Raw genomic sequence first — 25,985 nt, forward strand, 5'->3', positions numbered from 1 at the left:
CAATATTCTGCCAGCTTTGCTTGCTGCAAATTTTCTTGTACAATTTTCCGTTAGATTTACCAAACCGTATAATATGAGGTCACACCTAAACACTTTCATTTTGTATGCAATCAGGCCGGCCCTTACACAGATTTTTTTACATGAACACAAAGTGTCAGAAATCACCCCAATCTTCCAGTGGTTGAGGATTATCAGAAACATTTACCATGCCGCCATCTAGTGGCCATAAACCAAATTACTCCAAACTGATATTTTCATTTTTTTGATTACATACTTTTATTGAAATAAAAATAATATGTGATACAAAGATTGTAAAGCGTGATACAAACATTGAGAAGATTTGAGAAATAGAGTAAAACATTTCAAATAATAAGAAAAAACATCATATGTACAATGTAATGTAAAAAATAAGCAATCTTTGGTATGGTCATATATGTTATATCATTAGGTTATGATGAATATATCAATTTGTTATAAAACAGCATATCAATTGTATAATATAAAATAACAATAAGGGATAGAAAAGGAAAAATTTAAAAAAATGTAAAAAAGTAGTAAGTAATGGGTGAGAATTCTTCATTAGAGGAAGAGAAGAGAACTTGGTGTAATATGGAAATGTATCGGCATGCAGTCTATGGATTTTATGAATTTTTGTAAATAAATCATGGATTCCATTTAAGATCAAAAAGTTTTTTAGTATTATTCATTGTGTGAAAGATATTTTCCATGAGTCTGATTTCTTCCATTCTTGATATAATCTGTGAGAATGGTGCAGAATTTTCCTTCCAATGGAAAGCAATAGTCCAAAGTGTAACAACACATATAGAGTGGATGATTTCCATAAGGGGAGCTTGTATTTCTGGAATATTATAAAATAAAAGGCAGGTGAGAGGAGAAAGTAGAATGTCTTTACAATCTAATTTATTAATAAGAGTGAATACCTCCTTCCATGTAGGAGAAAGCTTGTCACAGCTCCAGAATATATGTAAGAGAGTTCCTGGGGATGTGCAGCCCCTAAAGAAGTCTGGAGAGACATCCAGAAAGAATGTGTGTAATTGGGCCGGTGTATAATACCATCTAGTGATAGTTTCACAGCCGTCTCTCTGACGTTCAGAGACTTGGTGCACCTTCTCAGGTTGGTCCACATTGTAGATCACTCAGAAGTGGAAAATTGGGTATTTAATTCTGTTTCCCATTTTTGCATATAGGAAAGTTTATCATCATGAAGAGAGGAATTCAAGTCACCATATACGAGTGAGATACGACCCTTTCCTCTGGGATTTTTAAAGCAAATGTGTTGAAATGTGGAGATCTTAGAACTAGAGGGTTTAGAGAAATGTTTCTCATAAAAAGTTTTTATATGGTAAAAATTCTGTTGCTCGGAGATGGGAATATTGTGAGATGACTGTAGGGAGGTAAAATAAATAAACTGTGTACCATTATAAAAATCTGAAAGTTTGGTGAAACCATTGTCAGTCCACCACTGAAAAGTATTTGGATAAAGATAGGTGAGATTAAACCTTTGGTCACCTAAAAAGGAGGCACCAGGAGAAGGGTGTGAGAGGAGCGGCCAATCTTTTATACATTTGTTCCATAGTTTTATAGAGTTAGAGACAATGTTGTTGCGGTATGTGATAGAGCGGATGGGTATAGCGTTGGACCATTATAGACCTGGGAGGTGGAAAGGGTGAATTGTAACCAGGGAATAGAGGGGTTAGGAATATTCCATTGAGCTATCTGGGTGAGTCTGCTGGTAAGGTAATATAGCCAAATTTGGGGCACCCCTAGACCACCTGACTGGTGCGACTGATACATAATCATTTTAGCCATTCTAGGGGTTTTATTATTCCATATAAATTTATTTATCATAGTTTGGGTTTTTGTAATGAAAGTTTTAAAGAGTGTGATAGGGAGAGATCTGAATAAGTATAAAAGTTTTGGAAGGATGTTCATTTTATAGCAGAGATCTTACCCAGAAATGTGTGTGTCACCCAAATTTTCAGTGTGTTGCAGAATTTGGTAATTAATGGAGGATAGTTTTCTTAACGTGTCCCAAATAGCACAGTAAAAAACGTGTCCTTCTTATTTCAGGTGTTGAACCTCCACCTAACACCGTGTGGAACTACGGGGGGGTTCTCTGCGCCTTTCACCCCTCAGGGTGTGCTAACCGCTCACCTCAGGTTATAAAGTAATGCGCCTCAATAGCGCATAGTAATAGTAATAGTAATAGTAATAGTAATAGTAATAGTAATAGTAATAGTAATAGTAATAGTAATAGTAATAGTAATAGTAATAGTAATAGCGCAGGATTTCCCAGGTCCTTGCAGCACAACACCAGCTGCAGAGTAGTAAGGCTTGCTCAGGTGCAAAACTTATTTTACATCCAAAGAGGGGATGGGTGACACACAATGCTGTGGGGGGGATGGGTGACACACAATGCTGTGGGGGGGATGGGTGACACACAATGCTGTGGGGGGATGGGGGACACACAATGCTGTGGGGGGGATGGGTGACACACAATGCTGTGGGGGGATGGGGGACACACAATGCTGTGGGGGGGATGGGTGACACACAATGCTGTGGGGGGATGGGTGATACACAATGCTGTGGGGGGGATGGGTGACACACAATGCTGTGGGGGGATGGGTGACACACAATGCTGTGGGGGGATGGGTGACACACAATGCTGTGGGGGGGATGGGTGACACACAATGCTGTGGGGGGATGGGTGACACACAATGCTGTGGGGGGATGGGTGACACACAATGCTGCGGGGGGGATGGGTGACACACAATGCTGCGGGGGGGATGGGTGACACACAATGCTGCGGGGGGGATGGGTGACACACAATGCTGCGGGGGGATGGGTGATACACAATGCTGTGGGGGGATGGGTGACACACAATGCTGTGGGGGATGGGTGACACACAATGCTGTGGGGGATGGGTGACACACAATGCTGTGGGGGGGATGGGTGACACACAATGCTGTGGGGGATGGGTGACACACAATGCTGTGGGGGATGGGTGACACACAATGCTGTGGGGGGATGGGTGACACACAATCATGTGGGGGGGATGGGTGACACACAATGCTGTGGGGGGATGGGTGACACACAATGCTGTGGGGGGATGGGTGACACACAATCATGTGGGGGGGATGGGTGACACACAATCATGTGGGGGGGATGGGTGACACACAATGCTGTGGGGGGATGGGTGACACACAATGCTGTGGGGGGATGGGTGACACACAATGCTGTGGGGGGATGGGTGACACAAAATGCTGTGGGGGGGGGATGGGTGACACACAATACTGTGGGGGGATGGGTGACACATAATGCTGTGGGGGGATGGGTGACACACAATGCTGTGGGGGGATGGGTGACACACAATGCTGTGGGGGGGATGGGTGACACACAATGCTGTGGGGGGGATGGGTGACACACAATGCTGTGGGGGGATTGAAGACACACAATGCTGTGGGGGGATTGAAGACACACAATGCTGTGGGGGGATGGGTGATACACAATGCTGTGGGGGGATGGGTGACACACAATGCTGTGGGGGGGATGGGTGACACACAATGCTGTGGGGGGATGGGTGACACACAATCATGTGGGGGGGGATGGGTGACACACAATGCTGTGGGGGGATGGGTGACACACAATGCTGTGGGGGGATGGGTGACGCACAATGCTGTGGGGGGGATGGGTGACACACAATGCTGTGGGGGGGATGGGTGACACACAATGCTGTGGGGGATGGGTGACACACAATGCTGTGGGGGGATGGGTGACACACAATGCTGTGGGGGGATGGGTGACACACAATGCTGTGGGGGGATGGGTGACACACAATGCTGTGGGGGGGATGGGTGACACACAATGCTGTGGGGGGATGGGTGACACACAATGCTGTGGGGGGATGGGTGACACACAATGCTGTGGGGGGATGGGTGACACACAATGCTGTGGGGGGGATGGGTGACACACAATGCTGTGGGGGGGATGGGTGACACACAATGCTGTGGGGGGATGGGTGACACACAATCATGTGGGGGGGATGGGTGACACACAATGCTGTGGGGGGATGGGTGACACACAATGCTGTTGGGGGATGGGTGACATACAATGCTGTGGGGGGGATGGGTGACACACAATGCTGTGGGGGGATGGGTGACACACAATGCTGTGGGGGGGATGGGTGATACACAATGCTGTGGGGGGATGGGTGACACACAATGCTGTGGGGGGATGGGTGACACACAATGCTGTGGGGGGATGGGTGACACACAATCATGTGGGGGGGGGATGGGTGACACACAATGCTGTGGGGGATGGGTGACACACAATGCTGTGGGGGGATGGGTGACACACAATCATGTGGGGGGATGGGTGACACTCAATGCTGTGGGGGGATGGGTGACACACAATGCTGTGGGGGGATGGGTGACACACAATGCTGTGGGGGGGATGGGTGACACACAATGTTGTGGGGGATGGGTGACACACAATGCTGTGGGGGGATGGGTGACACACAATGCTGTTGGGGGATGGGTGACACACAATGCTGTGGGGGGATGGGTGACACACAATGCTGTGGGGGGATGGGTGACACTCAATGCTGTGGGGGGGATGGGTGACACACAATGCTGTGGGGGGATGGGTGACACGCAATGCTGTTGGGGGATGGGTGACACACAATCATGTGGGGGGGATGGGTGACACACAATGCTGTGGGGGGATGGGTGACACTCAATGCTGTGGGGGGATGGGTGACACGCAATGCTGTGGGGGGATGGGTGACACGCAATGCTGTGGGGGGATGGGTGACACGCAGTGCTGTGGGGGGATGGGTGACACACAATGCTGTGGGGGGATGGGTGACACGCAATGCTGTGGGGGGGATGGGTGACACACAATGCTGTGGGGGGATGGGTGACACGCAATGCTGTGGGGGGATGGGTGACACACAATGCTGTGGGGGATGGGTGACACGCAATGCTGTGGGGGGGGGATGGGTGACACACAATGCTGTGGGGGGGATGGGTGACACACAATGCTGTGGGGGGATGGGTGACACACAATGCTGTGGGGGGATGGGTGACACAAAATGCTGTGGGGGGATGGGTGACACACATTGCTGTGGGGGGATGGGTGACACACAATGCTGTGGGGGGGATGGGTGACACACAATGCTGTGGGGGATGGGTGACACACAATGCTGTGGGGGGATGGGTGACACACAATGCTGTGGGGGGATGGGTGACACACAATGCTGTGGGGGGGATGGGTGACACACAATGCTGCGGGGGGGATGGGTGACACACAATGCTGCGGGGGGGATGGGTGACACACAATGCTGCGGGGGGGATGGGTGACACACAATGCTGCGGGGGGATGGGTGATACACAATGCTGTGGGGGGATGGGTGACACACAATGCTGTGGGGGATGGGTGACACACAATGCTGTGGGGGGGATGGGTGACACACAATGCTGTGGGGGATGGGTGACACACAATGCTGTGGGGGATGGGTGACACACAATGCTGTGGGGGGGATGGGTGACACACAATGCTGTGGGGGGGATGGGTGACACACAATGCTGTGGGGGGATGGGTGACACACAATGCTGTGGGGGGATGGGTGACACACAATGCTGTGGGGGGATGGGTGACACACAATGCTGTGGGGGGATGGGTGACACACAATCATGTGGGGGGGATGGGTGACACACAATCATGTGGGGGGGATGGGTGACACACAATGCTGTGGGGGGATGGGTGACACACAATGCTGTGGGGGGATGGGTGACACACAATGCTGTGGGGGGATGGGTGACACAAAATGCTGTGGGGGGGGGATGGGTGACACACAATACTGTGGGGGGATGGGTGACACATAATGCTGTGGGGGGATGGGTGACACACAATGCTGTGGGGGGATGGGTGACACACAATGCTGTGGGGGGGATGGGTGACACACAATGCTGTGGGGGGGATGGGTGACACACAATGCTGTGGGGGGATGGGTGACACACAATCATGTGGGGGGGGATGGGTGACACACAATGCTGCGGGGGGGATGGGTGACACACAATGCTGCGGGGGGATGGGTGATACACAATGCTGTGGGGGGATGGGTGACACACAATGCTGTGGGGGATGGGTGACACACAATGCTGTGGGGGATGGGTGACACACAATGCTGTGGGGGGGATGGGTGATACACAATGCTGTGGGGGGATGGGTGACACACAATGCTGTGGGGGGGATGGGTGACACACAATGCTGTGGGGGGATGGGTGACACACAATCATGTGGGGGGGGATGGGTGACACACAATGCTGTGGGGGGATGGGTGACACACAATGCTGTGGGGGGATGGGTGACGCACAATGCTGTGGGGGGGATGGGTGACACACAATGCTGTGGGGGGGATGGGTGACACACAATGCTGTGGGGGATGGGTGACACACAATGCTGTGGGGGGATGGGTGACACACAATGCTGTGGGGGGGATGGGTGACACACAATGCTGTGGGGGGATGGGTGACGCACAATGCTGTGGGGGGGATGGGTGACACAATGCTGTGGGGGGGATGGGTGACACACAATGCTGTGGGGGATGGGTGACACACAATGCTGTGGGGGGGATGGGTGACACACAATGCTGTGGGGGGATGGGTGACGCACAATGCTGTGGGGGGGATGGGTGACACACAATGCTGTGGGGGGGATGGGTGACACACAATGCTGTGGGGGATGGGTGACACACAATGCTGTGGGGGGATGGGTGACACACAATGCTGTGGGGGGATGGGTGACACACAATGCTGTGGGGGGATGGGTGACACACAATGCTGTGGGGGGGATGGGTGACACACAATGCTGTGGGGGGATGGGTGACACACAATGCTGTGGGGGGATGGGTGACACACAATGCTGTGGGGGGATGGGTGACACACAATGCTGTGGGGGGGATGGGTGACACACAATGCTGTGGGGGGATGGGTGACACACAATCATGTGGGGGGGATGGGTGACACACAATGCTGTGGGGGGATGGGTGACACACAATGCTGTTGGGGGATGGGTGACACACAATGCTGTGGGGGGGATGGGTGACACACAATGCTGTGGGGGGATGGGTGACACACAATGCTGTGGGGGGGATGGGTGATACACAATGCTGTGGGGGGATGGGTGACACACAATGCTGTGGGGGGATGGGTGACACACAATGCTGTGGGGGGGATGGGTGACACACAATGTTGTGGGGGATGGGTGACACACAATCATGTGGGGGGGATGGGTGACACACAATGCTGTTGGGGGATGGGTGACACACAATGCTGTGGGGGGATGGGTGACACACAATGCTGTGGGGGGATGGGTGACACTCAATGCTGTGGGGGGGATGGGTGACACGCAATGCTGTTGGGGGATGGGTGACACACAATCATGTGGGGGGGATGGGTGACACACAATGCTGTGGGGGGATGGGTGACACTCAATGCTGTGGGGGGATGGGTGACACGCAATGCTGTGGGGGGATGGGTGACACGCAATGCTGTGGGGGGATGGGTGACACGCAGTGCTGTGGGGGGATGGGTGACACACAATGCTGTGGGGGGATGGGTGACACGCAATGCTGTGGGGGGGATGGGTGACACACAATGCTGTGGGGGGATGGGTGACACGCAATGCTGTGGGGGGATGGGTGACACACAATGCTGTGGGGGATGGGTGACACGCAATGCTGTGGGGGGGGGATGGGTGACACACAATCATGTGGGGGCGATGGGTGACACACAATGCTGTGGGGGGGATGGGTGACACACAATGCTGTGGGGGGATGGGTGACACACAATGCTGCGGGGGGATGGGTGATACACAATGCTGTGGGGGGATGGGTGACACACAATGCTGTGGGGGATGGGTGACACACAATGCTGTGGGGGATGGGTGACACACAATGCTGTGGGGGGGATGGGTGACACACAATGCTGTGGGGGGGATGGGTGACACACAATGCTGTGGGGGGATGGGTGACACACAATGCTGTGGGGGGATGGGTGACACACAATGCTGTGGGGGGATGGGTGACACAAAATGCTGTGGGGGGGGGATGGGTGACACACAATACTGTGGGGGGATGGGTGACACATAATGCTGTGGGGGGATGGGTGACACACAATGCTGTGGGGGGATGGGTGACACACAATGCTGTGGGGGGGATGGGTGACACACAATGCTGTGGGGGGATGGGTGACACACAATGCTGTGGGGGGATGGGTGACACTCAATGCTGTGGGGGGGATGGGTGACACACAATGCTGTGGGGGGATGGGTGACACACAATGCTGTGGGGGGATGGGTGACACGTAATGCTGTTGGGGGATGGGTGACACACAATGCTGTGGGGGATGGGTGACACGCAATGCTATGGGGGGGGGATGGGTGACACACAATCATGTGGGGGGGATGGGTGACACACAATGCTGTGGGGGGATGGGTGATACACAATGCTGTGGGGGGATGGGTGACACACAATGCTGTGGGGGGATGGGTGACACACAATGCTGTGGGGGGGATGGGTGACACGCAATGCTGCGGGGGATGGGTGACACACAATGCTGCGGGGGGGGGTGACACAGATTGCCCAGTGTGGGGGGGACACAGATTGCCTAGTGGGGGGAGGGGGGTGACATACAATGCTGTGGGGGGATGGGTGACACACAATGCTGGGTAGTAATGGTTGAAATAAAACATTTTGGTTTCCAATGAAAATGTAGTCAGTAAAATCTATTGTCAGTAAATTGTGACATAATAAGTCGGTGTCTTGTTGCAATGTTTGCTCCTTGTGCCGTTGTCACAGAACATCATCCAGGAGCCGATCCACATGCAGCTCTGAGAGCTCGGGGGGCGCTGTCACTCATAGAGAGGGGGTGGGGCAGAGGCGGGGCTGTCACTCATAGAGAGGGGGTGGGGCAGAGGCGGGGCTGTCATTAAGAGAGGGGGTGGGGCAGAGGCGGGGATTCCCCATCAATCAGATGACAATGGAGGCGGAGCTGTAAGGATGAACCAATCCCTGGGTACTTGTTTGTGTGGTGCAGTCAGCGTTTCCCTGCAGGCTTGTAGTAGAATAGATGGGAGTGCGCATGTACGGGTGTCCCTATCAGATCAGCGCTGTGAAGGGGGCGCTGGTCACACAGCAACACAGGAAGTGTACAATACTGAGCAGAAGAGGAAAAGAACACAAAGATTTCTCTTACTGGAATTCTATATATAAGGATCAGAAAGAGGAAATAAAACTGAGAGTTCATATCACTTTACTCTGATATCATTCCATTCTGTACATTCTCTTCATCTCAGGATCCGTGTATTACCTGCAGAGGGGGAGGGGCTCCCATACACCATTTTCTTATCTTCTTCTGTCTATAGATACATTCCAGCATACAACCCTTCATAGAAGAATAAAATGAGAGTGTTAGAGGAGGAAACATTCCTCTAATGATGGAAAAGGGGGAGCTTCTACTGTGCTCTGTATACCGTACCCCCCCTCCCTCTATATACTGTATCCCCCTCCCTCTATATACTGTATCCCCCTCCCTCTATATACTGTATCCCCCTCCCTCTATATACCATATCCCCCTCCCTCTATATACTGTATCCCTCTCCCTCTATATACTGTATCCCCCTCCCTCTATATACTGTATCCCCCTCCCTCTATATACTGTATCCCTCTCTTTATATACTGTATCCCCCTCTCTATATACCGTATCCCCCTCCCTCTATATACTGTATCCCCCCTCCCTCTATATACTGTATCCCCCTCCCTCTATATACTGTATCCCCCTCCCTCTATATACTGTATCCCTCTCTTTATATACTGTATCCCCCTCTCTATATACCGTATCCCCCTCCCTCTATATACCGTATCCCCCTCCCTCTATATTTTGTATCCCCTCTCTCTGTATACTGTATCCCCCCCTCTCTATATACCGTATCCCCCTCCCTCTATATACTGTATCCCCCCCTCTCTATATACCGTATCCCCCTCCCTCTATATACTGTATCTCCCTCCCTCTATATACTGTATCTCCCTCCCTCTATATACTGTATCTCCCTCTCTCTATATACCGTATCCCCCTCTCTCTATATACTGTATCCCCCTCCCTCTATATACTGTATCTCCCTCCCTCTATATACTGTATCCCCCTCTCTCTATATACTGTATCCCCCTCCCTCTATATACTGTATCTCCCTCCCTCTATATACTGTATCCCCCCTCCCTCTATATACTGTATCCCCCTCCCTCTATATACTGTATCCCCCTCCCTCTATATACTGTATCCCTCTCTTTATATACTGTATCCCCCTCTCTATATACCGTATCCCCCTCCCTCTATATACTGTATCCCCCTCCCTCTATATACCGTATCCCCTCTCTCTGTATACTGTATCCCCCTCCCTCTATATACTGTATCCCCCTCTCTCTATATACTGTATCCCCCTCTCTCTATATACTGTATCCCCCTCTCTCTATATACTGTATCCCCCTCTCTATATATACTGTATCAGTGTGTTCTGTTCCTGTACAGGGTTAGAACACACATGTGATTGGCTCAGTTATACTGACACATTGGATGGACAGCGGGGGATGGGGGGGATAAAACCTTGTGGAAGATTGTAGGACCTGACTGAGATTATTAGTGGTGGATCTGATTTCCCATCCCCCCATCTGTAATGAGGAATAAATTCTCCATCATCTGGGAAATCATCTCTCTCATTATCGGTATAACTACAGAGACCTTCAATGGCTTCTACAGAAATTGTATAGAATGTTTGTCACCCCGTCCTTCCATCTTCATTACAGTGCAGCCCGGGTGTCAGAAGACCTCCCAACCACGTCCCCCTTCCATCATCTCATCACCATCCAATCTTCTCTCCATTTTACTATTCACATTCTAAGGCTTAGTATGTGTGTTACCTCCAATATAACAGATCTTACCGATCATCCACAGAGAAGCCGGCATTCCGGAGGACCTCACAACAACGTCTCACTTCTGACTCTGACATCTTCTCATCTTTATCCAATATTATCTCCAGTCTGGTCAGAGTTTGGTTTTTGGAGATAACGGAGGAAAGATCATCACAGCACCGTAATGTCACATCACGGCCATAAACCCTGAAGGGAGAAGCAGGAAAGAGAGGTGAAATGTTCCTCCAGGGAGGGGCAGAAGTAGACACATCCAATGAATAATCAGTGGGCGGAGTCTTAGAAAATGAAATGTTGGGACATTTGGATGGATGATTTCATGGAATATTGGTTGGACCTATCCTGTGAAATGGAGGTAAGTTGTCACCCACCTGAAAAGTCTTAGTGTGGAGTTACAGAGTTGCGGGCACATTGCAGGGTACGTGGTAACGCACACATTGGAGGTGTGAATGGCTCCATATAGATTCCCTTTCACACTAAACTGCGGCACATCGATGGGAAGCGGCCACATAGGAAATAATGGCATTTCTACTTCACATGCGTCTCCATGCAGCAAAATCCATGAGGATTGCTAAACGCACCGACAAGCAATGATAATATGTCAGCAGATCAACCCATCAATTGGACGATCAGCCCTTGGGCGGAGCCAGGTGATGTCATTTCCTGTCTGGAAGTGAAGCAGGAAGTGGTGCTGGTGAGTGATATTATCTATTGCCTGATTGGTTGTTTGATATGCTGACATATTATTGCTTGTCAGCGCATTTATTGTAAATAAAGAGACAATTGTTTTGAAGGACGGACTTCACTATTGGTGGCGTTTTTGTTTTGTTTGGCGTTCTTTATCCAGCCAATCAGGAGGGACCCCACACATGTGACAGCTGATCTTGTGGGAAGTCCCCCGGGCCCATTGAGCACTCCAGAGGGGGGAGAAGCACATGACACCTATACTGTATATGGGGCCAATACTTGGGGGGGACATTTCATCAGCATGGAGGTGAGGACTCTGAACACTCTTCATTTTATAGTGAAACACTGGAGTTTTGTGTCCTTTACATAAAGTCTATTAATACCAATTTATATCCATCAAACTAATGTCACATTGCAGCGCTGGAGCTTTGGCATCAATTAGCCACTTGCCGAACACCCGCTGTATATATACTGTGGCAGGCTGGCTCAGCTGTACGAATTGCCGTACCTGTACAGCGGTTCACGGGAGCGCTCCTGGGTGCGAGCACGTGCTGCCCGCCCCCACTAGGCAGCAGGGATGCCGATCTACGGGACCGGAGGCCGCGATCGCTTCCTGCTGAGAGAGGACGGCCGGATGTTGTAAACACAGCTGACTGTTCTTCTCTCTGAAATGATCACAGAGCGCCTTCTATATAGGATCACAGGTCTCTATTGTCATTTCACAAGCCCCTCCTCGATACAGTTAGAAAGCACCCCCTAGGCTCACACTTAACTCCTTGATCACCCCTGGGTTAACCCCTTCCCTGCCAGTGTCATTAGTACAGTGACAGTGCATATTTTTAGCACTGATTACTGTAGTAATGTCACTGGTCCCCCCAAAAGGGTCAAAAATGTAAGTTAGGTGTCCGATCTGTCCGCCACAATGTCGCAGTCCCGCTAAAAATCGCAGATCGCCGCGATTACTAGTAAAAATAAAAAGATAAATAAAAATGACATAAATCTTTCCCCTAGTTTGTAGATCCGATAACTTTTGCGTAAACCAATCAATATACATTTATTGGGCTTTTGTTTACCAAAAATATGTAGCAGAATACAAATTGGCCTTTTTTTCAGAATTATTGCTTTTTCTTTTGCTTATAGCGCAAAAATAAAAATCGCAGAGGTGATGAAATACCACCAAAAAAAATCTCTATTTGTGGGGAAAAAAGGACATCAATTGTATTTGGGTACAGCGTCGCACGACCGCGCAATTGTCTGTTAATGTAACACAGTGGCAAATCACAAAAAATGGCCTGGTTATTAAGGGGTAAAACTTCCGGTCCAGAACTGGTTAAATTAATATTGTGTCAGTTTTCAGCACACACTCACAGCGCTGGGTTGTGGTATTAGCAGCCAGGTGCAGCGCTGGTTCTGTGCTATCAATTACCTGTATAAAGCTGATAGTTTTCTGTATAAAGTGTATTAATAACAATTCATTAGGCTGCATCACATTATTACAGCGCTGAGGTTGTGGTAGTAGCAGCCAGGTGCAGCGCTGGTTCTGTGCTATCAATTACCTGTATAAAGCTGATAGTTTTCTGTATAAAATGTATTGATAACAATTCATTAGCCTGCATCACATTATTACAGCGCTGAGGTTGTGGTAGTAGCAGCCATATATTGTATGTAGAATGTTTGTGGTGTAATTATTATTTGGAAGTATCAGGATCGGGTGGTTAGGTGGGTTGTTACATAGTTACACAGCCGTATAGTAACACTGGGGTTGTGGTAACACTTACTTCTGTTTGCAGGTAGGTTGTCTGTGTAATATAGATCAGCGCTACATTAGTTTGTTATTTAGTGTATAAAATATGTACAAAGATAAAGAATGACAGAAAATACAACAAAGACAAAAGGAAATCCACCGTCTGGCTGATGGATATCAGTGGCGGAGCTAGACTATTAAAACAGGGGTGGCAAGGTATTATTTTGGAGGGTCAATATACAAAGTGTCCCCATCAATGCAGTGACCAGCATGCCGTGCCCCCATCAATGCAGAGAGACTTACCTGCAGCCGCAGCTTCTCCTCAGTCCCCCGGCATCTCCTCGAGTCCTCCCGCCTCCTCCCGCCTCCTCCTCGGTGGCTCGGCCAATGGCATGCGTTTGCCTTTCGGCCAATCAGAAGCGGGTCTCAGACCGGTTTCCTGATTGGCCAGGAGGAGGATCCGTGTGACAATAGTGAATTTTCATTCGCCGTTGTCACACAATGGGTGGGCTCAGGGCGCACTGCTCTGCGCCCCGGGTCCACCCTCTTCTGAAGCCTATTAGAGCCTCTGGCTCTAATCAGGTGACAAAAAAATCCCATTGAACTCCATGCGTCCGGCGCCCCGCATGCAGATTAGGGGGCCGGACGCATGGATAGGGGGGTGGCACCCCTGCGCCCCCAACACACCGGCCGCCACTGTCAAACTGTGTAATGTTTTCAGCGGGGTGGCAACAGGGATGGCAAGGACTTCGTCTGGGGTGGCAATTGCCACTGATGGATATGAGAATAAAACAGAAAACGGAATTTTTGTAAAATCTTACCTGTAAAATTCCTTTCTCTGAGTCCTCCGACAGTCGCCGCCTCTTCATATTCGTCACATATGGGGACGTCCCAAAGCAGTGCAAACATGAGGGGTGGGAAACGCATCCGCGCCGAAAGGCAACGCAGTCTCCGCATCAAAGAAAGGAACCTTACCAAAGGAAGGAAACCAGCTGGGCTACAGGAAAAAATAATTGCTCAACAGGAGCAACAACCCAGGAAAAGACAAAGAACCAGGGGATAAAAAAACTTATCCCAACAGCCAGAGGTCCCCAACAAGGGACCCTAGGGAATTGCCGCACTAAGAACCTTGCGGCCAAAGGAAGCATCCGCCGATGCCTGAACATCTACTTTGTAGAAGTTTGTGAAAGTGTGCACGGTCGACCAGGTCGCCGCCTTACACACCTGGGCTACAGAAGCCCCATGACGACAGGCCCAAGACGTACTCAGAGATCTAGTAGAGTGCGCCTTCACAGGCACAGGGGGAACCTTCCCCTGCAAAGCATAGGCCTGTTCAATGGTCTGCCTGATCCATTAGGCGATGGTAGAGGCCGACGCCGCCATGCCCTTCCGAGGACCCTCTGGAAGAACAAACAAGGAATCCGTCTTTCGAAAAGACTCAGTCGATTTAAGGTAAACCCTTATCGCCCGAACAACATCCAAAGAATGTAGTCTCACCTCTTTCGGATGTTTAGGCTTTGCGCACAGCGAAGGCAAGACAATATCCTCATTAAGATGGAATTCCGAAACTCGCTTCGGAAGAAAAGAAGGATTAGGTCGCAAGACCACCTTATCCAAATGAACAACCAGATACGGAGACTTGCAGGACAAAGCCACCAGCTCCGACACTCTGCGAGCCGAAGTGATCGCAACCAAAAAGGCGACCTTTTTGGATAACATAGACAACGAGATCTCCCTGATCTGTTCAAAAGGAGCACGTTGTAACACAGATAAAAGGAGATTCAAGTCCCAAGGGGGCAAAGGATCCCTCCTAGGAGGAACCAGATGCCGCACTCCCTGAACAAAAGTGCCAACCAAGGAGTTGGAAGCCACGGGACGTTGAAACAGAACGGCCAGCGCAGACACCTGACCCTTTATCGTAGCCAGCGCCAAACGCTGATCGACACCTGTTTGAAGGAAGGACAGCACTCGGGAAACCGAGTACGTGCGGGGTGAAAACCCCCTGGACTCACACCAGGCAAAATAGGCCTTCCAAGTACGGTAGTAAACCTTCCCCGAGGAAGACTTCCTCGCGTTGATCAAGGTATGAACGACCTCCGGAGAGAGACCCTTCTCCTTCAGGACCTCGGTCTCAACAGCCAGGCCGTCAAAGCCAGCAACTGTAAAGCAGGATGGTATATCGGCCCTTGAGACAGGAGATCGTCTCGAAGAGGTAGACGCCACGGGGCGTCGACCGCCAGATTCACGAGGTCTGCGTACCAGGACCGGCGAGGCCAGTCCGGCGCCACAAGAATCACCGTGCTGCGTTCCGATTGTAACCTGCGAAGGAACCTGGACAGCAACTGAATCGGTGGAAACGCGTACATCAGCTTGTACTGATGCCACGGGGCCACTAACGCGTCCGACGCGTCTGCCCGAGGGTCGCGCGTCCTTGCCACGAACCTCCTCACCTTGTTGTTGAGACGAGACGCGAACAGGTCCACATCTGGAAGACCCCACTTCACGCACAACATCTGGAAGACAGCCGGGTGGAGAGACCATTCCCCCTGATCCAGGGTCTGGCGACTCAGATAGTCCGCCTGCCAGTTCTCCACCCCCGGAATGTGCACCGCCGTTATCGCCGGGACATGAGTCTCGGCCCAAGTCAGAATGTCGGCCACTTCTCGAGCCGCTCGGGCACTCCTGGTGCCCCCTTGGTGGTTGATGTAGGCCACCGCCGTGGCATAGTCCGTCTGCACCCGAACCGGGCAGCCCTGCAGCCGGTCCGTCCAGCGATGAAAACAGAGATTTATCGCACGCAATTCCAGAATGTTGATCGGAAGGGAGGACTCCCCCTCCGACCAAGTTCCCTGGGCGGACAGAACGCCCAGAACACCACCCCAGCCCGACAGGCTGGCATCCGTGGTGATCACCGTCCACGAGATAGGACGAAACGACTTGCCCCCGGACACCATCGGGGACTGGAGCCACCACAGAAGGTCTCTTCTGGTGCGATGACTCAACGAGATTTGAAGATCCAGAGATTGAGGTCGCCCATCCCACACGGACAGGATCTCCGCTTGGAGACCCCGCGTGTGAAACTGGGCGAAGGGAATCGCCTCGAAGGCCGAGACCATCAATCCCAGACATCTCATGCACATCCGCAGAGACGAGAGCGGAACGTCCCGGAGGGACCTGACTTCCTCCTGGAGAGTTCTGAGTTTGTCTTCCGGCAGGAAGACCTTCGCCTGCACCGAGTCCAGGATCATTCCCAGGTAGGGAAGACGAACCGACGGACTCAGTGTCGACTTTGGAAAATTTATCGTCCAACCAAACTCCTGTAGAGTTTGCATCGTGACAGACAGGTCCTCCTCCAGACCCTGGCTGGTCGCAGACCGAACCAGAATGTCGTCCAGATACCCCAGGACAGAAATGCCCTGGGCTCTCAATAATGCCAGAATCGGTGCAAGCACCTTGGTGAAAACCCGCGGAGCCGAGGCGAGACCAAAAGGCAACGCCACAAACTGGTAGTGATCCTCCGCAATGGCGAATCGAAGGTACCGCTGGTGACCCTCGAAAATGGGGATGTGAAGATACGCATCCTTCAAATCGATGGAGGCCATGAATTCCCCCGGAACCAGGGCAGCCACCACCGACCGCAGGGATTCCATGCGGAACTTGCGAACCCGCACAGAGCGGTTCAGAGCCTTCAAGTCCAGAATTGAACGAACCTTGCCCTCCTTCCTGGGCACGGTGAACAGATTGGAATAAAACCCCCGAAATCTGTCCCGATGAGGCACCGGTCCCGCACCGCCAGGTGCAGGTCCCGTAAACGCTCCGGAGACAGCTGAAGATTTGAGGGAAAAAATCTGCTCTCCGGCCGAGAGAGAAACTCGATCTTGTAACCAGATCGAACGATCTCCTGAACCCATCTGTCCCACACGTGGGCCAACCAGGGTTGAAGAAAACCGAGCAAGCGTCTCCCACCCCAAAACTGGGTGAGGGCGCCCCTTCAGGCCGCACTGTTATGGGCTGCGGATCCGGACTTCTGTTTCCCAGACCAGGGCTTCTTTTGAGAGCCTTGACCTTTGAACGGTTTGCCCTTGTAGTGCGACCGAAAGGCACGAAAGGACCCCTGAGGGGGCCGAAAATTAGCATACTTCTTCCCAGAAGCCCCTTTAGCCTTGGGGAAATGGGGCAAGAGAGTGCTCTTACCTCTGGTGATCCCCTTAATCAACACATCCAAGGACTCCCCAAAAAGGCGAGACCCATCATAAGGCAAATTGGCTAAGGTCTTACGTGAAGATTGGTCCACCGACCAACATTTCAACCAAACCAGGCGGCGAGACAACACCGCCACGCTGTGCACACGTGCAGCCAACGGGACTAAGTCCAAGTCCGCATCACACAGATTCATGACACCCTGGTGGATTTGATCCACCATATCCAGGGTCGCCGGCGAGGCCGAATCGGCCACTAGGACGCGCCTAAGCATCTGCGTCCAACTTGCGACAGCCTGGGCCGCCAGGAGAGAGGCAAACAGAGCCTTAAGCATAGAACCCGTAATAGAGTAAGTATGACGGGCAAGAGACTCCAATCTCCTATCCGTGGCATCACGGAACACCGGGGAATGCTCTGCAGGAATCGCAGTAGATTTGTTTAAAACCTCAATTGCGTGATCCACCGGGGGTGGCACACACCACCGTTCATCAGTGGAAGGTGAGAAAGGATAGCGCAGCTTGAACCTACTTGGCACAGCAAAAGGTTTGCGCAGATTGCGCCATTGTTCCTTAACAGTGCGCTGAAAATCATCATTGCAGGGAAAAACCTGCGGCGTCCTGCGTTTTCTCTGCGTCCCATAAGCCGCCAAGGCAGCGGGGGGACACACTTCATCCTGCAAACGCAGCGTTTGTTTTATGGAAGCAATCAATTCATCCATGATTGCAAGCTCTTCAGGCGAGCCAGGGGGAGAATTATCCACCCCTTCAACTTCAGCCTCCACCTCGGACCCCACTAGATCCAGGGAGGAGCGGGACCCCGATAAGGAGACCCCCGCCATAACAGCCCCATCACCCTCACCCTCAGACTCAGAGGAAAGAGAAACTCTGGGTCTCTTGGCAGATTGAGCAGTCACCAGCATCTGCACCTGAGCAGCAAGGCCAGCCACAATAGTGGCCAAATCCCCCCCTGGGGGGGAAACAGCGGTCCCCTGGCTATCCACCAAGGCGGTAGGAAATTTGCCCTCCTGAGAATCCATTGCCCCAATATCAAAATGCCGGATAATAAAGGGTTAACTGCCCCTTTAACAAGCGCGGCGATTGCAGCCCACCGCACCACACACAAGCACAATGAGACCCTCACAGGGACAATAAAACGGACACAGGCAATGGATAAGAAGGATATAACCTGAGGAGACCCTCGCCGCTGCTGCTGCCTCGATCGGTGTACCCAGGAGAAGAGGAAGTGATGGGACCAGGGCGCTCTATCAAAGCCTATGGGAGGCTACAAGAAAATGGCCGCCATGCATGTAGAACATGCGGCCGGAGCGAGTGTAGGCAAAATGGCGCCGTTTGGCGCCGAAACCGCCGCTCCACAGTACAGTAATGCACACATATAGCCATATATAAAAAAAAAACATGGCAGATCGCCGCAGCGATCGCTGTATAGTGCCCAAACATGCCACAAAACATGCCCCACAGCACACAGCTTCTCACACTGACAAAGCTGACACACATAGTGTCACACAGCTCCCCCCCCCCTTGCAGCCCACAGCATGCAGCCGAGAGATAGGGAGACAAACAGTGAGAACAGAGGCAGGTTACACAGTCCCAGACTGACACCCCCCCAGACAGACAGGTCCCCACATAGATACACTTACCTCACAATGGCGTGGGGGACCCGCACAGGCGAACAAGCCGCTGCACATGAGGCAGGGAGAGTCGCATACAAGACGCACAAAATGGGGGTTAAGAAACCGCACAGCGTCCAGTGAGGTAGCCACCTCACCAATCATCCCTGCACCGAACAGGGATGGGTCGTTCACTGTGCCAGGAGCGTTACCTGGCTGAACGCTCGATGGCAGGCTGGGAAGCCACTGACCCACGACCTGCGACCAGGGGGGATCAGCCCGAGACCCAGCCCGCATGATCCTCTTCATCAGAAGAACTAACTAATGCTGACAAAAAGAACAGCTAAGTAAAGAGAGAGAAAACTCAAACAAAAAATCAAAAAAGAAGAAAGAGTCTGGGGCACAAAGCCCCAGCACAGAGAGAGCCAGCCACTCCTGACAAGCTAGACATTGAAACTGAGATATGGATGCAGGAAGTAGGAGGGTATTGACTGAGGGGACCACCCCTTGAGGGTGGGATATGTTAAAAGCTTTAATGTTAACATATTCTGTTGCCTAGCTACTCCTTCGGAGCAAAGTCTAATACCCCATATGTGACGAATATGAAGAGGCGGCGACTGTCGGAGGACGTAAGAGAAATAAAGTTTTTCTGAGGTTTATCCTGTGACAGGAACATGTCAGGAACATCCGCAATTCACCGGTTAGACTGGCTCCATGTGAATCACCCCGCCCTTATCTCAGGATCCTCAATTTATGGAGATATGGATGTGGGCTGGACTAAAGCCATCAGCCAATTAACCCTGGGGGGCGTTCCCTGCCCAGCCCACTCCCCGCCATCAGAGCAAGCCTATTACTACTGGGTGGAAATCATGTGTTATTACTACAACTACCTGTAAGATGGGATTTATCATCAGGACCCCCCCACATAGACTTCAATGGGACTCTCTGTAATGTTCAGTGTTTGCAGATCTCAGACAGGATATCCTGACCCTGCAGGGAATTGAACCCGGGCAGAGTCACTCATCCCTACTAGTCACTACACATCTGATGGTCTAAGTTATATATACAAGAAACATTTGTCTGCTAGATGGAGAGATCTGGACCTTGTTTTATTGGATGAGAAATGTGATCACTCAGTCTCTATGGGACAAATAATCTTCATTGTGTTTTTATATCATCCAACCAACAATCCACCCCGACATAGACATAAAGTCTGATCTCTGATAGTCAGTGGAGGGGGAGGGGATGAAAGCCAATAACAGCGAGTGACCTGAAGGACTATGATGGGAACTCCCAGTGTAACCGGCCAATCAGAAGTCTGTCTTTGTATAACTTTCATCTATATAACATGTCTGGACCCCTCACACAGAAGATTTATAGCAGAATACTGCAGAATATTATATCATTTATAGTATAATTCTCACCGCATCTTCTGCAGAGTACAGCCAGAATGTCTGAGCCCCTCACATAGAAGTTTTATTCCAGAGTCTTGCAGATTATAATCTGATAAAATCAGTGTGGTGAGGGATCGGTTAGTGATAAGAATGGATCGGAGATCCTCCCAGCCGGAGGAAGTCACACTACACCAATCCAACCTGCAGAGAGAAATCCAGACACATGATATTATATTATAAGATGAATATGAGGAATTATTCCCATTCAGTGAAAAGTAACAGAACATCACTAGAGCGGAATATCAGGATATACAGAATGTTATACAGAGGAAAGATCTTCTTATTAGGGAAGCTGATAAAGGTGAAGCTGTTGCAGTACTTATGTCTACACAGCAGTACTTATGTCTACACAGTATACAGAGGGGGCGCTGTGACAGCTCAGTCACCCCCTTATGTACCCGGTTATTAAGCAGGACCTCACACAGTGCCTCATACAGTGGCTTCTGAAATTGATAGATAAAGGAAAGGATCTGGGGGATTTATGAACAGCAGAATTTCTGATGGTGGAGACTGAAGGTGACCCCAATATTCCATCACCTTCCTAAATCCACAAATCAGGAGTTCCCATTGAAGGTCACCCGATTGTGGCAGGAATAGGATCCCTTTTAGAGAATGTGGGGGGGAGGGGTGGATATACATTTACAGCCTTTAGTGCTGAGACTTCTGGGATATATTAGAGATATAAGTACTATATTGGTGGATATTCCACATTTACAATAATATTTTACATTCACATGGGTGACACTTCACATTATTATTATTATTATACAGGATTTATATGGCACCAACAGTTTACGCAGCACTTTACAATAAAAATGGGGACAGCACAATTTACAATACAGTTCAATACAAAAGGAATGGGAGGGCCCTGCTCATGGAGCTTACAATCTAAAGGGAGGGGGAGGTGGTACAAAAGGTAGTGGCTGCGGGGGATGATCTGATGGAGGGGACTCAAGTACAGATCTTAGGTGGGGGTGGGGTAGGCTTCCCTGAATAAGTGTGTTTTCAAGGATCACCTAAAGGTGGACAGGGTAGGAGCTGACCGGACATACATTGGTAGGGAGTTCCAGAGGATGGGATAGGCTCTGGAGAAGTCCTGGGTGCGAGCGTGGGAGGAGGTAACAAGGAAGATAGAGAGCAGGAGGTCCCGGGAGGAACAGAGAGGACGATTTAGGCGATATCGGCAGATGAGGTTGGTGATGTAGCTGGGGGTGATGTTGTGGATGGCCTTGTATGTTGTGATTAATATTTAAAATTTTATACGATGGGGGAGGGGAAGCCAGTGAATAGATTGGCAGAGAGGGGAAGCAGTCACGGATTGGTTAGTAAGGTGTAATAATCTGGCAGCAGAATTCATGATAGACTGAAGGGGGAGGAGCCTGTGTAAAGGTCGGCCAGTGAGGGGGGAGTTGCAGTAGTCCAGGCGGGAAATAACCAAGGAGTGAATACGTTGTTTTGTGGTGTCATTAGTTAGGAAGGGGCGAATTCTGGAGATGTTACGGAGGTTAAGGCGGCAAGATTTAGCCTGTGACTGGATGTCACACACTGCACAGCATAGATAGGATTAAATCACTTTATTCTTCCATTCCACATTCTTTATTATTACCAGAAATCAGATATCATCATATACAAGCTGTACACTCACTACTTTACATTGTAGCAAAGTGTCATTTCTTCAGTGTTGTCACATGAAAAGATAGAATAACATATTTACAAAAAAGTGAGGGGTGTACTTACTTTTGTCAGATACTGTACTTATCAGAACTTTTCACAGATCCTGTGCTGGCAATTCTACATTGATAGCCTTGAGCTGTCACCATGCACATCCCAACAACTCAGTTCTGAGGGGGGGGGGGGGATTCATTGGTGCCAGAAGGATCTGCTCACCTGATGATCTGAATAAAGTGGATGTGAACCCTCCATATGTACCCAGTGAGGTGACTGGGCTCAGGTGATACACAGAGATGAAACATTTATCTGCAGCCCTCTCTGCTCTACAGCCATCTAAAACACACAGATCAAAGACTTATTCTCCGCTCCAGCAGGCAGAAGGTGGGAATCTGATGTCACACACTGCACAGCATAGAGAGGAGAGCTGAGTGTAATATGAGACCTGAGTGGAGGGAAAGGACACATTCCATGTTTTCCCTCTCCAATGTAAGCATTAAAAGTGTGTTCTCTGTAACTTACAGTTGTGATGAGATTTTTCGGGTCTGGCGGGCATCGTAATTGACGATAGATTAACATTGAGGGACGCTTTTCTATTTTAATAAAGGATTTGTCAAAAACTGTTTCCTGTGTTTCTTACTCTTTGATACTTTTTTTGGTGAATGGGTAGGGGTAAGATGTACCCGATACCCATTCACATGGGGCGGCCGGGATCTGGACCTCTATGATCTCTATGTCTATGTGTGTCATAGGTGTGTTTGTATGTCTTGGAGTGGGTGAACTGAGAGGGTTACAGAAACCATAGAAGAAACTTGGGTCATTCTTAGTGTCTGCAATTCTTTTGATGAACTCGCAGAAGTATGAAAAAGGAAGAAGGGCAACTTGATGTTTTTCCTTATACTTTGATCCAAGTGCTGCCCATTTTTCTTGAATGCCATATGGTAGCTTGAGAACAATAGGGTTGATGCCACGAAGGGTTTCAAGGTAACTGAGACCAAGTAAATCGATGTCAGCCCTAGCAAGTTGAAGCTCTAAAAGAACAATCGCTGAGTTCTTGAAACTTTAGATTGTCTCTAGAAGAAATCAGTGGGAAGCTTTGCAACCTTTTGAATAAGGCATCTTCAATCGCCTTATTTTTTGGACTCACATTTATTCACAGTATATTTAGTTTTTTGGATTTCATATCCAACATTCGTATTGTGGACTTATTTTCTGGGCACAGTTTACTGATGCACCATTATGCACCTTTATTTGATATATTGAGAATTGCTTTTATTTTATTCATTGGTGTTGTGCGCAGCTAGTGTCATGGTTTTCTTTCACTATTTTCATTATGGTTTCATTTAAGTTGCGGCACATTATATATATATATATATATATATATATATATGGACTCACATTTATATACATATTTCAGCACATATTTGGAATTTTGATTTTTCAAAAGGGTGTGTATATATCTTTAGCGCAAGAATTTTTGCTTTTTTTTTGCATTTTTATTTCATGTATTTAGCAAACTGTGACATGTCTGTTTTTGGACTTTGGGTGCATGACTGTAAGAGGTACAGAGTTAGTTGTGATGGATGGTGCATTGACATTGAGTGACTTGGGAACATATGTTGGTGCTATGGCGTTCAAAGCTGGAACTGGCCTAAAGTACATTGACATGTTGGTTTGTAGCTGTGGAATATTGCACTTGCTAGGAGGTACTTGGTTAGTGCCAAAGTAAGGTGGACAGTCCATTATATGTATACCAGTGTCTGCTGATTGCTGAGATGCTGCAGTCTAAAGTACTGGAAGATATAAAGGCAGATTGGTTTGAGGTACAGTGGGTGCAGAGAAGAGACTTTGATTAAGTGCTTTGGCTGCTGTGACAGTTGATGTTCTGGAGAGGTATGTGAAGAATCTGAGGCATCAGATACAACTGAGTGCCTGCAACTGTTGTCTTTCGCTTTCACTAGCGGCTTGTTCTAAGACCCTAAACCTCACCATGCCTGTGGCATGCTCACATTTTTTTCCAAAACTTCCATTTCTGCTTCCAGGCGTTCAGCTTCGGCTTCCTACTCTTCTTTCTGGCGTGCGGCCACAGCTTTCTTTCCTGCTTTCTGGCGTGCAGCTTCAGCTTCCATTTCTGCTTCCAGGCGTGCAGCTTCAGCTTCCATTTCTGGTTTCTGGCGTGCAGCTTCGGCTACCTTCTCTGCTTTCTTTTGGGTGAAAGCTGCCTGAATTTTAGAAGCTTCAGCATCTGCACAGGATTTAATGAGTTGCTGAAAATACAAAGCAAAGAAAAGGGCGCACCAGCCTAGCGCATTATCCTCAGCGAGTTTATTTGGATAAAATTTTTAAAATAAAATACTCACAAACAAACATGAAGTTCAGGCACATCAATTCCATACACCTGCCTCCTGCCAGAGGATCAACGTCTTTACTGGAAGCAGAGGGCTGACGCGTTTCGAGGCCGTGCCTCTTCCTCAGAGCCTGGAGGCCATGGTCAAGTCCATAGTTTAAATATAATATGAAAGGCCAGGCCTCCACATGACCCTTGGGGATATGGGAGGAGATATCGCCCAAATGGGCGTGACTACACAGCTAATTGCCCAAAACTATTGCAGATCACAATTATAATTACATTTCAATTGGCTAGCCCTGCGCGACCATTTATGGCCCATCGTAGACTCTATTTCACATATCATACATGCCAAATGTTATATTTAAGCTGGTGTGGTAAACTGACCTGTGCATGTCCTGGTCCAAACCAAATAGAGCATCACATCCTCCAAGCAGTTACACAGGGACAATCCAGCGCCTAGTGGAAAACGAATCATTGCTTATGCACATCCAAAAAGATGTGCATACACACACTCTTTGTAAGTAGATAGTGTGTGAAATTACTATTATGATACACTGCGGACTGTTAGGGGTTGCTGTGATAAGCTGAAACTGTCAGGATGTGATGCTCTATTTGGTTTGGACCAGGACATGCACAGGTCAGTTTACCACACCAGCTTAAATATAACATTTTGGCATGTATGATATGTGAAATAGAGTCTACGATGGGCTGGGAAGTTTTGTTTGATTGATTGGACAGCTCACCAGTGGAATAAATGGTCGCGCGGGGCTAGCCAATTGAAATGTAATTATAATTGTGATCTGCAATAGTTTTGGGCAATTAGCTGTGTAGTCACGCCCATTTGGGCGATATCTCCTCCCACATCCCCAAGGGTCATGTGGAGGCCTGGCCTTTCATATTATATTTAAACTATGGACTTGACCATGGCCTCCAGGCTCTGAGGAAGAGGCACGGCCTCGAAACGCGTCAGCCCTCTGCTTCCAGTAAAGACGTTGATCCTCTGGCAGGAGGCAGGTGTATGGAATTGATGTGCCTGAACTTCATGTTTGTTTGTGAGTATTTTATTTTAAAAATTTTATCCAAATAAACTCGCTGAGGATAATGCGCTAGGCTGGTGCGCCCTTTTCTTTGCTTTGTATTTTCAGTGTCTGGTCGACCGCCCTGGTCGTAAGGGGCAGCAAAGCCTAGCCATCATGGATGCCTAATATCAGCACGAGTTCCGGGATTGAGGCAGCCTGAGGACCAGGTTC

The 25,985-nt window shown here is 49.6% G+C and overlaps 1 protein-coding gene across 2 annotated transcripts in view; it reads right to left on the reverse strand.

Annotated features, from left to right (window-relative positions):
• LOC309553400 (NACHT, LRR and PYD domains-containing protein 3-like) overlaps window positions 1-25,985 on the reverse strand; it is a 1,231,344-nt gene that overhangs the window by 1,030,408 nt on the left and 174,951 nt on the right. Inside the window, exons 5-7 of one of the 2 annotated variants that reach the window (XM_082254577.1) lie at window positions 20,688-20,858; window positions 11,018-11,194; window positions 9,252-9,467 (exon numbers count right to left, since the gene is read on the reverse strand). In XM_082254577.1, coding sequence (XP_082110703.1) covers window positions 9,428-9,467; window positions 11,018-11,194; window positions 20,688-20,858 — 388 coding nt within the window. In that variant the 3' untranslated portion in view covers window positions 9,252-9,427. Of the gene's footprint in view, window positions 1-9,251; window positions 9,468-11,017; window positions 11,195-20,687; window positions 20,859-25,985 lie in introns of those variants that run through there. The other variant, XM_082254578.1, reaches the window with a different exon arrangement.

Source organism: Pelophylax lessonae (genome assembly GCF_965119305.1).
Source record: "Pelophylax lessonae genome assembly, chromosome: 4".
In the NCBI taxonomy this organism is placed as follows: domain Eukaryota; kingdom Metazoa; phylum Chordata; class Amphibia; order Anura; family Ranidae; genus Pelophylax; species Pelophylax lessonae.